The sequence below is a fragment of the Phoca vitulina genome, unplaced genomic scaffold (genome assembly GCF_004348235.1).
Source record: "Phoca vitulina isolate PV1807 unplaced genomic scaffold, GSC_HSeal_1.0 scaffold2, whole genome shotgun sequence".
NCBI classification, from domain to species: Eukaryota; Metazoa; Chordata; class Mammalia; order Carnivora; family Phocidae; genus Phoca; species Phoca vitulina.
In genome coordinates, this window is record NW_022589705.1 from 64,683,963 (window position 1) to 64,697,291 (window position 13,329).

At 37.5% G+C, this 13,329-nt stretch overlaps 1 protein-coding gene across 3 annotated transcripts in view; it reads right to left on the reverse strand.

Annotated features, from left to right (window-relative positions):
• LOC116647945 (cytochrome P450 4X1) overlaps positions 1 to 13,329 on the reverse strand; it is a 40,930-nt gene that overhangs the window by 13,710 nt on the left and 13,891 nt on the right. For all 3 annotated transcript variants that reach the window (XM_032429619.1, XM_032429635.1, XM_032429628.1), the window contains 3 exons: positions 12,419 to 12,546; positions 9,629 to 9,756; positions 9,390 to 9,544 (listed from right to left, as the gene is read on the reverse strand). In XM_032429619.1, coding sequence (XP_032285510.1) covers positions 9,390 to 9,544; positions 9,629 to 9,756; positions 12,419 to 12,546 — 411 coding nt within the window. The remainder of the gene's footprint in view (positions 1 to 9,389; positions 9,545 to 9,628; positions 9,757 to 12,418; positions 12,547 to 13,329) is intronic.

Consider the following 13,329-nt stretch of genomic DNA (forward strand, 5'->3'; position numbering starts at 1 on the left):
TCAACAAATGTTGCTGGGAAAACTGGACATCTACGTGCAAAAGAGTGAAGTTAGACCTTACCTATACCGTATTTGAAAATTAACTCAAAATAGGTCAAGGACCTAATTGTAAGACCTAGAACAATAAAATTCTTAAAAGAAAAATAGGATTAAAAGCCACTGGATTTAGTAAGGATTTCTTGCACTGACACCCAGGTAACACAAGAAAGGCACAGGTAACACAAGAAAAGGTAGACCAATAAGACTTCATAAAAATTTAAAAACAGTATCCATAGAGTAAAAAGGCAACCCACAGAATGAGAGAAAATATTTGCAAATCATCTATCTGATAAGGGATTCAGATCCAGAATATATAGAGAACTCCTAAAACACAATACCAAAAAACAACCGGATTCAAAAATGGGTAAAGATCTTAAGTGGACGTTTTTCTAAAGACGATATATGAATGGACAATTAGCACATGAAAAGAAAAGATGTTCAACATCACTGATCGTTAGGGAAATGCAAATCAAAACTATAATGAGATACCACCTCAGACTTAATTAGGATTGCTACTATCAAAAACCCCAGAAAACAAGTGTTGGTAAGAATCTGGAGAAATCAGAACCCCTTGTGCACTATGGGTAGGAATGCAAAATGCTACAGCTGCTGTGGAAAACAATATGGCAGCTCCTCAAATAATAAAAAAAATAGAATTATCATATGATCCAGCAATTCCATTTCTGGGGAAACCTTCAAAAGAATTGAAAGCAGAGTCTTGAAGAGATATTTGCACATCCATGTTTCTAACAGCATTATTCACAAAAGCTAAAATATGGAAGCAACCCAAATGTCCATTGATGGATGATTGCATAAACAAAATGTGATGGAATATTTTCAGTCTTAAAAAAGTAGGAAATTCTGACATATGCTACAACGTGGATAAACCTTGAGGACATGCTAAGTGAAATAAGCCAGTCACAAAAAGATAAATACCCATAGTTTCCATTTATAGGGTACTTAGAATAGCCCAAATCATAAAGACAGAAAGTACAATGGTGGTTGCCAGGGACTGAAGGGAGGGGAGAATAGGGAGTTACTGTTTAATAGGTATAGAATTTTAGCTTTACAAGATGAATAGGTTTATGGGGATGGATGGTGATGGCTGCACAACAATGTAAGTGTATTTAATACCACTGAACTGTACATTTAAAATATGGTTGGGGCACCTGAGTGGCTCAGTCAGTTAAGTGTCTGCCTTTGGCTCAGGTCATGATCCCAGGGTCCTGGGATTGAGCCCACATTGGGCTCTCTGCTTAGTGGGGAGCCAGCTTCTCCCTTTCCCTCTCCCTGCCACTCTGCCTGCTTGTGCTCTCTCTCTGTCTGTCAAATAAATAAATAAAATCTTTACAAAAATAAAAAAATAAAAAAATAAAATATGGTTAAGATGGTAAAGTTTACGTTATGGGTATTTTACCACAATAAAAAAAGAAAAAAACCTACTAATACGTGTGCGTGCACGTGCGTGCACACACACATACACACACATACAGACCCACAAAGCAAATAGAAATAGGAAAAAGAATGAAAGAATAAAATACAGTAGTCCTCTCTTATCTGCAGGGATATGTACCAAGATCACCAATGGATACCTGAAGCCACAGGTAGTACCAAGCCCTATATAATCTGTTCTTTTCTTATACACACATACTTATGATAAAGTTTAACTTATAAATTAGGCACAGTAAGAGATTAGCAACAACAATAATGAAATAAAACAATTATAAAAATATGCTGTAATAAAATTTATGTGAATGTGGTCTCTTGCTCTTTCTCAAAATAACTCATTGTACTATACTCTCACCCTGCTTCTTGTGATGATGTGAAATGATAAAATAGCTGTGATGAGATGAAGTGAGAAGAATGACACAAGCTCTGTGACATAGAGTTAGGTTACTACTGACTTTCTGATGATACATCAGAAGGATCATCTGCTTCCAGACCACGATTGCCCATGGGTAACTGAAACCATGGAAAGCAAAACCATGGATGAGGGAGAACTACTATAAATATATTAAATCCTAACTTAAAAACTAGAAAAAGAATAACAAAATAAACCAACACAGAGTATAAAAAAATAAAGAAAATTGCAAAAGTTAGTATGGTAAAGAACAGAAAAACAGTAGACCAAGTTAATAAATCAAAAGTTTGGTTCTTTCAGGATGCCTGGGTGCCTCAGTCAGTTGAGCATCTGCCTTTGGCTCAGGGCATGATCCCAAGGTCCTGGGAAGTAGTCCTGCATCGGGCTCCCTGCTCAGCGGGGAGCCTGCTTCTCCTTCTGCCTGCCACTCCTGCCGCTTGTGCTCTCTCTCCCCCTCTCTCTCTCTCTGACAAATAAATAAATAAAAATCTTTAAAAAAAATTTTTGGCTCTCAAAAAAATCCATAACAGACATATATTAGCTAATTTAATCAGGAAAAGAGGGAGAATGCACAAATATATGAAGTAAGAAATGACAAAGGGAAAATAAAAATTAATACAGAGAAATTTTTTTTAAATTTAAATTTTTTATTTTATTTTATTTATTTATTTTTTAAGATTTTATTTTTAAGTGATCTCTACTCCCAACATTGGGCTTGAACTTCCAACCCTGAGGTCAAGAGTTGCATCCTCTACTGACTGAGCCAGCCAGGAGCCCCCAGAGAAATTTTTTTTTTAAAGATCAGAGAAATTTTTTAAAATCATGAGATTACTGCTTCTATCCAAATAAATTTTAAAACCTACATGAAATGGAATATTCAGTGTACCAGAGTTGACTCCAGTAGAGATAGAAAACTTAGACTAATTTCCACAGAAGAAATAGAGAAAGTCATCAAGGAACAATCCCCACCAGAAAAATGAAAAATAAAGGACCAAAGAGAAGAAAAAAAGAAAGGAACAGAAGAAGTATTTGAAACAATAAACGACTGAGAACTTTCCAAAATTAATGATAGACACCAAACCACAGATACAAGAGATGCAGAGAATACCAAGCAGGAAAACATCAAAAAATCTACACCAAAAAGTCAATATGCACATTTTATTCAAACTACAGAAGATCAAAGACAAAGAGAAAATCTTAAAAGAAACCACAGGAAAAAAACACTACCTACAGAACAGCAGTGACAAAAATGACATTGGACTTCTCTTCAGAAGCCAGGCAGAGAAGAGAGTGGAGTAAAATATTTAAAGTGCTAAAAAGAAAAACACACCAACCTTGAATTCTTCCAAATTACCCTTAAAAATGAAAGAGAAATAAAGACTTTCTCAGACAAAAATTGAGGAAATTTGTCACCATTAGAACTGCTTTGCAAGATAGTAAAATCTGTTCTTTAGAAAGAGGGAAAATGATATAGTTCAGAAGCTCAGATCTGCATAAAGAAAGAAAAACATTAAGGAATGAATAAATGAAGTTAAAACAAAACCTTTTGTTTCCTTATTTTTAATTGATCTAACAGATAACAATCTGTTCAAAATAATAAAAACAACAATGTATTCAGTTTTATAGCTTAGGGAGAAGTAAAATAAATTACCAATGTTATAAGGGAATAGGAGAAAAATTGGGAGTTGGGAATACCCTGTTATAGGGTACTTGCAAGTATTATTTGAAAGTGGGCTTGGATTAGTTCTAAATACATATTACAAACTCAAGGACAACCACTAAACAAGGTAAAAAAGAGTATAATTTATATGCTAAGAGAGGAGAAAAATGGAATCATATAAAATGCTCAATTAAAACCAGATAAGGCAGGAAAAAAGTGGAAGACCAAAAAGAAAAAAAAAGGCAACGAATAGTAAGAAGTAACAAATATGGTAGCTATTAATCCAAATATATCAATAATCATATTAAGCATCAATGGTTTAAATACACCAATTAAAAGATGGACTGTCAGAGGGATTTAAAAAAACCCGAACTATATATTGTCTACAAGAAACCCACTTTAAAATAAAAAGATACATATAGATTAAGAGTAAAGGAATAGAGAAAGATATGCCATGCTAACTAACCAAAGGAAAGCTGGAATAGCTATATTAACTTCAGATAGAACAGATTTCAAAGCAAGGAAAAATATTAGGGAAAATTTATTAGGGATAAAAAAGGGCATTACATAATTATAAAGGGGTCAATTCTCCAAGAAGACAACAATCTTTAATGTGAAATCACCTGGGCGGCTCAGTCAGTTAATCATCTGCCTTCAGCTCAGGTTGGGATCCCGGGGTCCTGGGATCGAGCCCCACATCAGTCCTGCATCAGGCTTCCTGCTCCAGGGGGAGCCTTCTTCTCCCTCTGCCTCTGCCTGTCTCTCTCTGTCTCTCATGAATAAATAAATGAAACCTTTCTAAAAAATGTGAATGCACCTAACAACAGAGTGTCAAAATATATAAGGCAAAAAATAATAGGACTCCAAGGAGAAATAGATGAATCTACTCTCACAGTTGGAGACTTCAACACTCCCCTGTCAGTAATGGACAGATGCAGCAGTCAGAAAACCAGCAAGGACATAGTTGAACTGAACAATGTCATCAGTCAACTGGATCTATTTCACATCTATAGAACACATCATCTAACAACAACAGAATACACTTCCTTTACAAGCTCACAGAGAACATTCTCCAAGATAGGCCACATTTGGGCCATAAAACACATCCTAAATTTTAAAAGAACATAAATCATATGAAGTATGCTCTCAGACCACAATGGAATAGAAATCCATAACAGAGAGGTAGTTGGAAAACTCCAAAATAGTTGGAGAGTAAAACACACATTTCTAAATAACACATGGGCCAAAGAAATTTCAAGAGAAATTTTTTAAATTTTTTAACTAAATGAAAATTAAAATACAACTAATCAAAATTGTGGGACACAGTGAAGGTAGTACTTAGAGGGAACTTTATAGCATTGAATTAATATATTAGAAAAGAAGAAAGATCTAAAATCAACAATCTAATCTTCTGCCTTAGGAAACTAAAAAGAGAACACATTAAATCCGAAGTAAGTAAAAAAAAGGAAATAATAAAAATTAGAACAGAAAGCAGTGAAACTAAAAATAGGAAATCAAGGAATAAAATCAATGAACCAAAAGTTGGTTCTTTGAAAAGATCGATAAAATTGATAAATCTCTAGCTAGGTTAACTAAGAAAAAAAGAGAGAAGACACAAATTACTAATATCAGAAATAAAAAGGGGACATCACTACTGATTCTATGGGCATTAAAAAGATAATAAAGGAATATTATGAACAACTGTATGCCTATAAATTTGATAACCTACATGAAATGGACCAAATTCTTAAAAGACATAATATACCAAAACACAACAAGAGAAACAGATCATCTAAATAGGCCTACATCTATTAAAGAAATTAAATCAATAATTAATAACCTTCCCAAAACAGGAAGAACCAGGTCTAGATGACTTCACTGGTTTATTCTGTCAAATATTTAAGAAAGAAATCATACCAATTCTTTACAATTTCTTCCAGAGAATAACAGAGGGAATACTCCCTAATTCATTTTATGAGGCCAGACATTATCCTAATACCAAAACCAGGCAAAGACATTACAAGAAAGGAAAGCTACAAACCAATATCTCTCATGAAATAGATGCTAAAATCCTCAATGAAATATTAGCAAATAAAATCCAACAATGCATAAAAGCAACTATACACTATGACCAAGTGGGATTTATTCCAGATATGCAAGTCTGGTTCAACATTCAAAAATCAATTAATGTAATCTATCACATCAATAAATTAAAGAAGAAAAATCATAGGACCCTATCAAAAGATGAGTGAAAAAGATCTAACACAATCTAACACCCATGCATGATTAAAAAAAACACCTCTCAGAAAACTAGGAATAGAAGGGGATACATATCATAATGTGTTGGTCAAAACCCATACCGTGTACAATATAAATAGTGAACCCTAAAGTAAACTATGGACTTTAGTTAATAATAATGTATCAATATTGCCCCATCAAATATAACAAAGGTACCACACTAATGCATGATGTGAATAATAGGGGAAACTGTGTAAGTGGGGGCAGGGGGAGGAGGTGAGAAAGTATATAAGAACTCTTTGTATTTTCTGCTTAATTTTTCTGTAAACCTAAAACTCTCTGAAAATAGTTTGTTAATTTTTAGATTTATTTTAGGAGAGAGACAGAATGAGCACAGGGTGGAGGGGCAGAAGGAGAGGGAAAGAGAATCTTAAGCAGACTCCATGCTGAGTGGAGAGCCCTAAGCAGGGCTCGATCTCACAACCCTGAGATCATGACCTGAGCTAAAACCAAGAGTCGGACACTTAACTGACTGTGCCACCCAGGCATCCCTAGTTCTTATTTAAAAAACAAACAAACAAACAACATACTACAAAATCTCTTTAAATAAATCAATGTGATTCCAATACATGAATAAATAGACAGACCAATGGAATAGAAAAGAAAGTTCAGAAATAAGGTCAAATACATATGTCAATTTAGTATATGATAAAGGTGGTTATCTGAAATCACTGGAAAAGATGGAACTTTTAAATTAAATTAAATTAAATTTTTAATTGAAGTGTAATTAACATACAGTATTATATTAGTTTCAGGTATACCAGTTTGTTCTCTGTATTTAAGAGCCTGGTTTCCTGTTTGTCTCTTTTTTCTTTGTTCATTTGTTTTGTTTCTTAAATCAAAACATCTGAGTGAGATCATATAGTATTTGTCTTTGTCTGACTTGCTCCACTTCCATAATGCCCTCTAGGTATGGATGCATGTTGTTGCAAAGGGCAAGATCTCAATCTTTTTATTGCTGAGTAATATTCCATGGTATATATATATCACAGAAAAGATGGAACTTTTTAATATATGGCAATGGGACAACTGGATAACCATTTAGAAAAGTTAGATCAACACTTCGTACCATACATAAGAATAAACTCTAAATGGATCAGAAATCTAAATGCAAAAAGAACAAAATCACACAAGCACTGGAAGAAAAACATGGATGAATGTCTCTAGTTTGGGTATAAGGCAATGGGTCTCAGCTGCAGATAATTTTTTAAAAGGTTTTATTTTTATTTTTTACTTTTTGAGAGAGACAGAGAGAGAGACAGAGAGTGAAAGCAAGCATGAGCAGGGGTTGGTGGGGAGTGGAGGGGTAGAGGGAAAGGGAGAGAATCTTAAGCAGGTTCCACACCCAGCACAGAGCCCAAATCGGGGCTCAGTCTCACGACCTTGAGATCATGACCTGAGCCAAAATCAGGAGTTGGATGCTTAACCAACTGAGCCACACAGGCAGCCCAGCTGCAAATAATTTTGACCCCAGGGGACATTCAGCAATGTCTGGAGACATTTTCAGTTGCCACAACTATCAGAGTCCTACTGGCATCAAGAGGGTAGATGTCAGGGATGCAGCTAAACGTCCTACACCGCACAGGACAGCTCCCCACACAAAAAAGACTTATCCAGCCCAAACTGTCATTAGAGCAAGGGCTGAGATCCCTAGAACAGGGGAAGGCTAGTGACTACTACTTAAAATCCAGATGCAATAAAAAAAATATTGATAAATTTGACTACATAAAAATAAAAATTTTGAATAGGTTTTATTTTGAACAAATTTAAGTTTCCCCTAATACTTTGCATTTTGGTTTTTTATCATAATTATGTAATATAAAGAAATAGTAAAGAACTTCTTCACTGAGTCCTTCATAGATGCCCCCAGACCCACTCTAATGAGCCATACAAATTTAGCATTTTTTTTTTTTTTAAAGATTTTATTTATTTATTTGACAGAGAGAGACAGCGAGAGAGGGAACACAAGCAGGGGGAGCGGGAGAGGGAGAAGCAGGCTTTCCGCTGAGCAGGGAGCCCGATGCGGGGCTCGATCCCAGGACCCTGAGACCATGACCTGAGCCGAAGGCAGACGCTTAACGACTGAGCCACCCAGGCGCCCCAAATTTAGCATTTTCTGTGTGGACCATGATGTGGACAAGTTTGGAACTACTGCTATCTGTAATGCCCATCTGTGTCTTAAATTGTTAACCTAAACTGCTTCTCTGAGTGTCCTCCTTATAATATCTACATTCCTGTGTGTCTATGTGTGTGTGACTGTGCATGTGTAGGTATGTCTTGCAAATTTCCTTGAGACAAATATATTTGCTAAAGTAACTATATTTTATGTTTAATATTTATTCAGTGCAAGGCACTGTCCTAAGTGCTTTATGTATGTTAACATATTTAATCATCACCACAAACCTAGGAGATGGGTTCCCTTTTATCCCCATTTTACAGATGACCCTGAGACAAAGCAGTGAGTAAACTTGCCCAAAGTCACACTGTTACTAAGTGGTGGAGCCAAGAAAGGATTCATTAACTGCTTGATAAATATTCTCTATTATGGTGTTGATGAATAGTAATGTTGAATTGCTTAAAAAACTTAATCTATTGGGGAGCCTGGGTGGCCCAGATGGTTGGGTGTCTGCCTTCAGCTCAGGTCATGATCTCCAGGGTCCTGGGATCAAGCCCCATGTCGGGCTCCCGGCTCAGCAGGGAGTCTGTTTCTCCCTCTCCCTCTGCTTCTCCCCCTGCTTGTGTTCTCTCTGTCTCTCTCAAATGAATAAATCTTAAAAAAAAAAAAAATAGGCTTACTCTATTTCAACTTTTATTTTTATGTTTTGCCAAAGCTATTTTTGAATGGAGCTTCTTTTTCTTTTAAGATTTTATTTTTGAGTAGTCTCTACATCTACATCTACATCCAACATGGGCTCGAACTTACAACTCCGAGATCAAGAGTCGCATGCTCTACTGACTAAACTAGCCAGGTGCCCTGGATGGAGCTTCTTTTATTTTTTTTATTGTAATAAGAACTCTTAACCTGAGATCTACCCACTTAACACACCTTTACATACCCAATACAGTACTGTTAACTTACAGATCTCTAGAACGTATTCATCTTGTGTAATTGAAACTTTATACCCGCCAAACAACTCCTAATTTTCCCCTTCTTTTGAATGCATGTCCATGCTCACTCTTCTCCTGTATTCATTCCTATGTTGCATGAATGTTTTTAGTTTGTCATTATTCATTCGTTATTACTGCAAACACTGCACTAGAAGTCATATGCCTTGTGTGCTTTGGGATATTAAATGTCCCCTTGTTATATTTGTATTAATAACAATTGTGCATAATGAACATGGTATAGAAAACTTCTGACAGGACTACTACTATGGATCTAGCAAACTCTTCTAAAGCAGCACTGTCCCTATAAAAGCTCCATTAAGAACAAGAATGTTTTCTTTTTTCACACTGAGGCCTATTCTTCTAGACAGATACAACACAGTTATGACAGTGCATGGACTTGGGCCACCCAAATGCAAGAAATACCTGTGTACTGTTGTAGAATTTTGATCATCTCTTGTAAGCGTTGGCCCTGAGGGCTGAATTTGAAAATGATGTCATGGTGATGTAAGAAGCTGTGTAAGTGATAAAAGATGATTTTTCTGGCTTCAAACGTTGTTTTAACATAAAGATCATGGGTGCTAGAAGAGAAAGCAGGGACAATATGTCAATGAATGACTTAGATGATGGCGAACAAGTGTCTTCCTTGCTTTCCTGTCACTGACCTGCTTATCTGGCAGTTGGTCTCCTGGCTGAAAGCACATTTCAGAAGTATGTCCAGGGTCATCAGGTTGATGTGCTCATAGACCTCCACCACTGTGTCCTGAGAGCTGCAAATCTTCTCCCACTTACCCTGGCACAGGAGGTCAAGATCAACGACATCATCATCATCAAACTGCCTTTATCTGAAAGCTCCTCCCTGACCCTGCCCTTAGGATGTAAGGTAGACAAACCTGACCTAGGAGGAGCCAGAGGTCATGTAGGTAAATTAAGCAAGTGCTTACTTGGCATGAGGAAGGGAAAACTGCACCCAGCTGGGTGAGAAAGGGCAAGGAGCAAACCAGGTCTGGTAAATGACTGAGTTAAGTATCTTTGGCCTTTCAGTTATTACCATAACTGCATTACAGCAGATCAGAATCCCAGTAAAACAGACCTATAATTACAAAGGGTCTCCCCAGGGCTTCCGCCATCTTCAATCCCCAAATTGCTAGACACCCCACCCCACCATCACTACTGCCAACCACCATAGCCACACTTAAAATAAACTTGGAACATCGTAAAAAACGTTTTCAATTCAGGGGTGCCTGGGTGGCTCAATCGGTTAAGCATCTGACATGATTTCGGCTCAGGTCATGATCTCAGGGTTATGAGATCAAGCCCTGCTTAAGATTCTCTCTCTCCCTCTGCCCCTCCGCCCTCTCTTTCTAAAAAACACAACAAAACAAAAAAGCCAAACACATTTCTTTTTTTTCCCCCTTGACTCAAGGTGATTTTATTTTTTTTATTTTTTATTATGTTCAGTTAGCCAACATATAGTACATCATTAGTTTTTGATGTAATGTTCAGTGATTCATTAGTTATGTATAACACCCAGTGCTCATCACCACACATACCCTCCTTAATACCCATCACCTGGTTACCCCATCCCTCCACTCCCCTCCCTTCTGTAACCCTCAATTTGTTTCCGGAGTCCAGAGTCTCTCATGGTTTGTCTCCCTCTCTGATTTCTTCCCATTCGGTTTTCCGTCTCTTCCCCTGTGGTCCTCTACACTATTCCTTATGTTCCACATATGAGTGAAACCATATGATATTTGTCTTTCTCTGCTTGATTTATTTCACTTAGCATAATCCCCTCCAGTTCCATCCATGTTGATGCAAATGGTAGGTATTCATCCCTTCTGATGGCTGAGTAATTTTCCGTAGCATACATGAACCACATCTTCTTTATCCATTTTCAATTCAGAAGTGGGGGACAGGGAGAAGCCATGAAAGAAGCAGGTTTGGGGAGTGACTCCCATTAAGTGCTCCCTCTGTCCACTTTACTTCTCCCCCCAAGTGACCTACTCACACTACTTGAGATGTTTTGTGACTGAAACTGCCATAAAGTTCCCTGTTGAAAATGTATTTGTCATAATAAGCAATCTTTGTGTAAAACACAAATAACTCTGAATGGTTAAAGTCAGATCAACCTACATTTGTTGAGCACCTATGCCATAGCTAGGGGCTGTTATGCATTTGGAAATCTCGGGAAAAAAGACAGAGATTTTTTTTAAAGCTTTTACCCAAATGTCAATTGTTTATTCAATTGCTTTCATCTTGAATTATGTAAGTTTTACTGAGTAAATAACGTAAATTTAGAAGAAATGAGAACAAAGGGGAGGCTCAAGGCTAGAGGCACTTGGGCACAGTTCAGCAGAGGATAGGAGTTATGAGCTGGGCCTCAGGCACAGGTGGGATAGAGAAACAAGGAAGACAAAAGTGGTTTTATTGAAACAGAGGTAAACCCAGTACCACTACTGGCTAATTTGCAATTGTGCACAAAGCTGCACAGCACCAGAATAGAAGGAGCATGCCCCCCGCCCCATGCCCCCTAGCCCGTACCTCTGGTTCTCTACCAAGAGTGAGACATGGGTCTTTATACCCCAACCAGGGCGACTGAGGTTAAGTCCACTTCTGTGAGAATCCAGCCAATCGGCTGGTAACAGTGGTTCTTTCTTGGGAAAAAGAATGGGTTTGTAAATGAAGGCGGAGGGAAACTTTGGCTTTGTTTGTGGGGTTTGAAGTGTTTCTGATAGAACTTGTATTAATGAATTACTTGTCTGATTTTCAAACAAGTTCAAATTTAAAAATTTAAAATATACCATGTACAAGTGGAGTTTTGGAATGGACCTCATTTATAAATCAGAGACCACCCATAGGAATATTCCTCTGCCAACATCCTCTTGCCCCTTTGAAAGGCCCAAGTCAGCTTCTAATGATCCGCCACTATCCACAAGAAGAAACTCAATCTGCGAGTTTAATGTAGATACTTATCCTTTGACAGGGTCTTTGTGACCACCAGGCAAGTTCATTCTAACTTGCACACGTTTGTTCATGCTAACTAGAATTCCCTCACCTGTATTATCCACATAATCAAGTCCAGCTCATATTTCCTGGCAAATCTGAGTCTTCTCTGAATCTGAAGCCAATATAGCTTCAGATACAGCTGGCCCTGGTTCCCTCACCTACCATTTATAGTACTTACCATCTGAATCTCACTACTCGGTACTTGGTTTACTGCCATAGGGTCTCAAAATATATCTAAGTCAGATGACCAAATCCTCATCATTTTTAATCACCCAAAGAACCAAAGCAAAGGTTTACATAGACAACTCTTGCTCAGCTGGTAATTGCACATTGGGTAATTTTTAGGAGCCATCCCCCTCTGACTTTCACTACCCACTACACATGTCGAATTCATTCCCTGTTGGAAGCATTCTGCAACACACCAGAGCACTTTTTGTCCCTTCACTTACCAGCATTGTGTTCACAGAATGGGCCATCACCTCAACATATGATTTCAAGATGTTAACATTGAACGCAGGAGTTAGTAGTTCACGGTGCTGGAACCACTTGGGTCTGTCTAGACTCACCAGTCCTTTTCCTTGAGAAATAAAAGGAACAAAACCTCATGCCATTTTATTAGATGAGATGAGGAAGGAGAAGTGAGGAACACAACATCATGGGGTGACCGTGGCACACAGGTAGTCACAATAGAGTGGAAATCAGAGCAGTGCTCATATATTAAGCTGGAAGTCAATTTGATGCTTACATCTGGGATGGATGTATTTAATATTGTGAGGAAGACCCCAAGTTTTGCAGCCTGATGAGTGTGCTGATCCTGAAATCACCAGCTACTACCTGTGTAGTAACTGAGTAAGTCACTTAATCTTCCTGAGGCTTGGTTTTCTCAACAATAAAATGTGATAATAAGCATCTACTTCACTGTGTTGCTGTGCAGATTAAATGAAGGTGTATACACGAAGCACCTGGACCAGCCTCTAGCTTGTGGTAGAAACATAACAAATATTCATCTCCTCTTGACTCTAAACCAATCCATAAACTACGCTGTGAGCACAAAATTTATAAGGAACTAGACCCGAGTATTCACTCTGTCCCCAGATGTCTCCTCCTTGAGCCTTAGCCTATGCTTTACACCTATAAATGATACGAAATGGAAACACTCCTCAAGGTCAATGCTTTACAACCTTCTGTTGCAAGAAAGATCATTAAAGATTTGGCTTTAAAATGACCTTAAAGTTTATTAATATGTGATTTCCATCATTCATTGAGAGCTTACAACATGTCAGGCTTGTGATGCATGGTCTGGCGCTGGTCCAATGCTAGCCATTACACTAAGTGTAGAAAATATGTGCTTCACTTAATC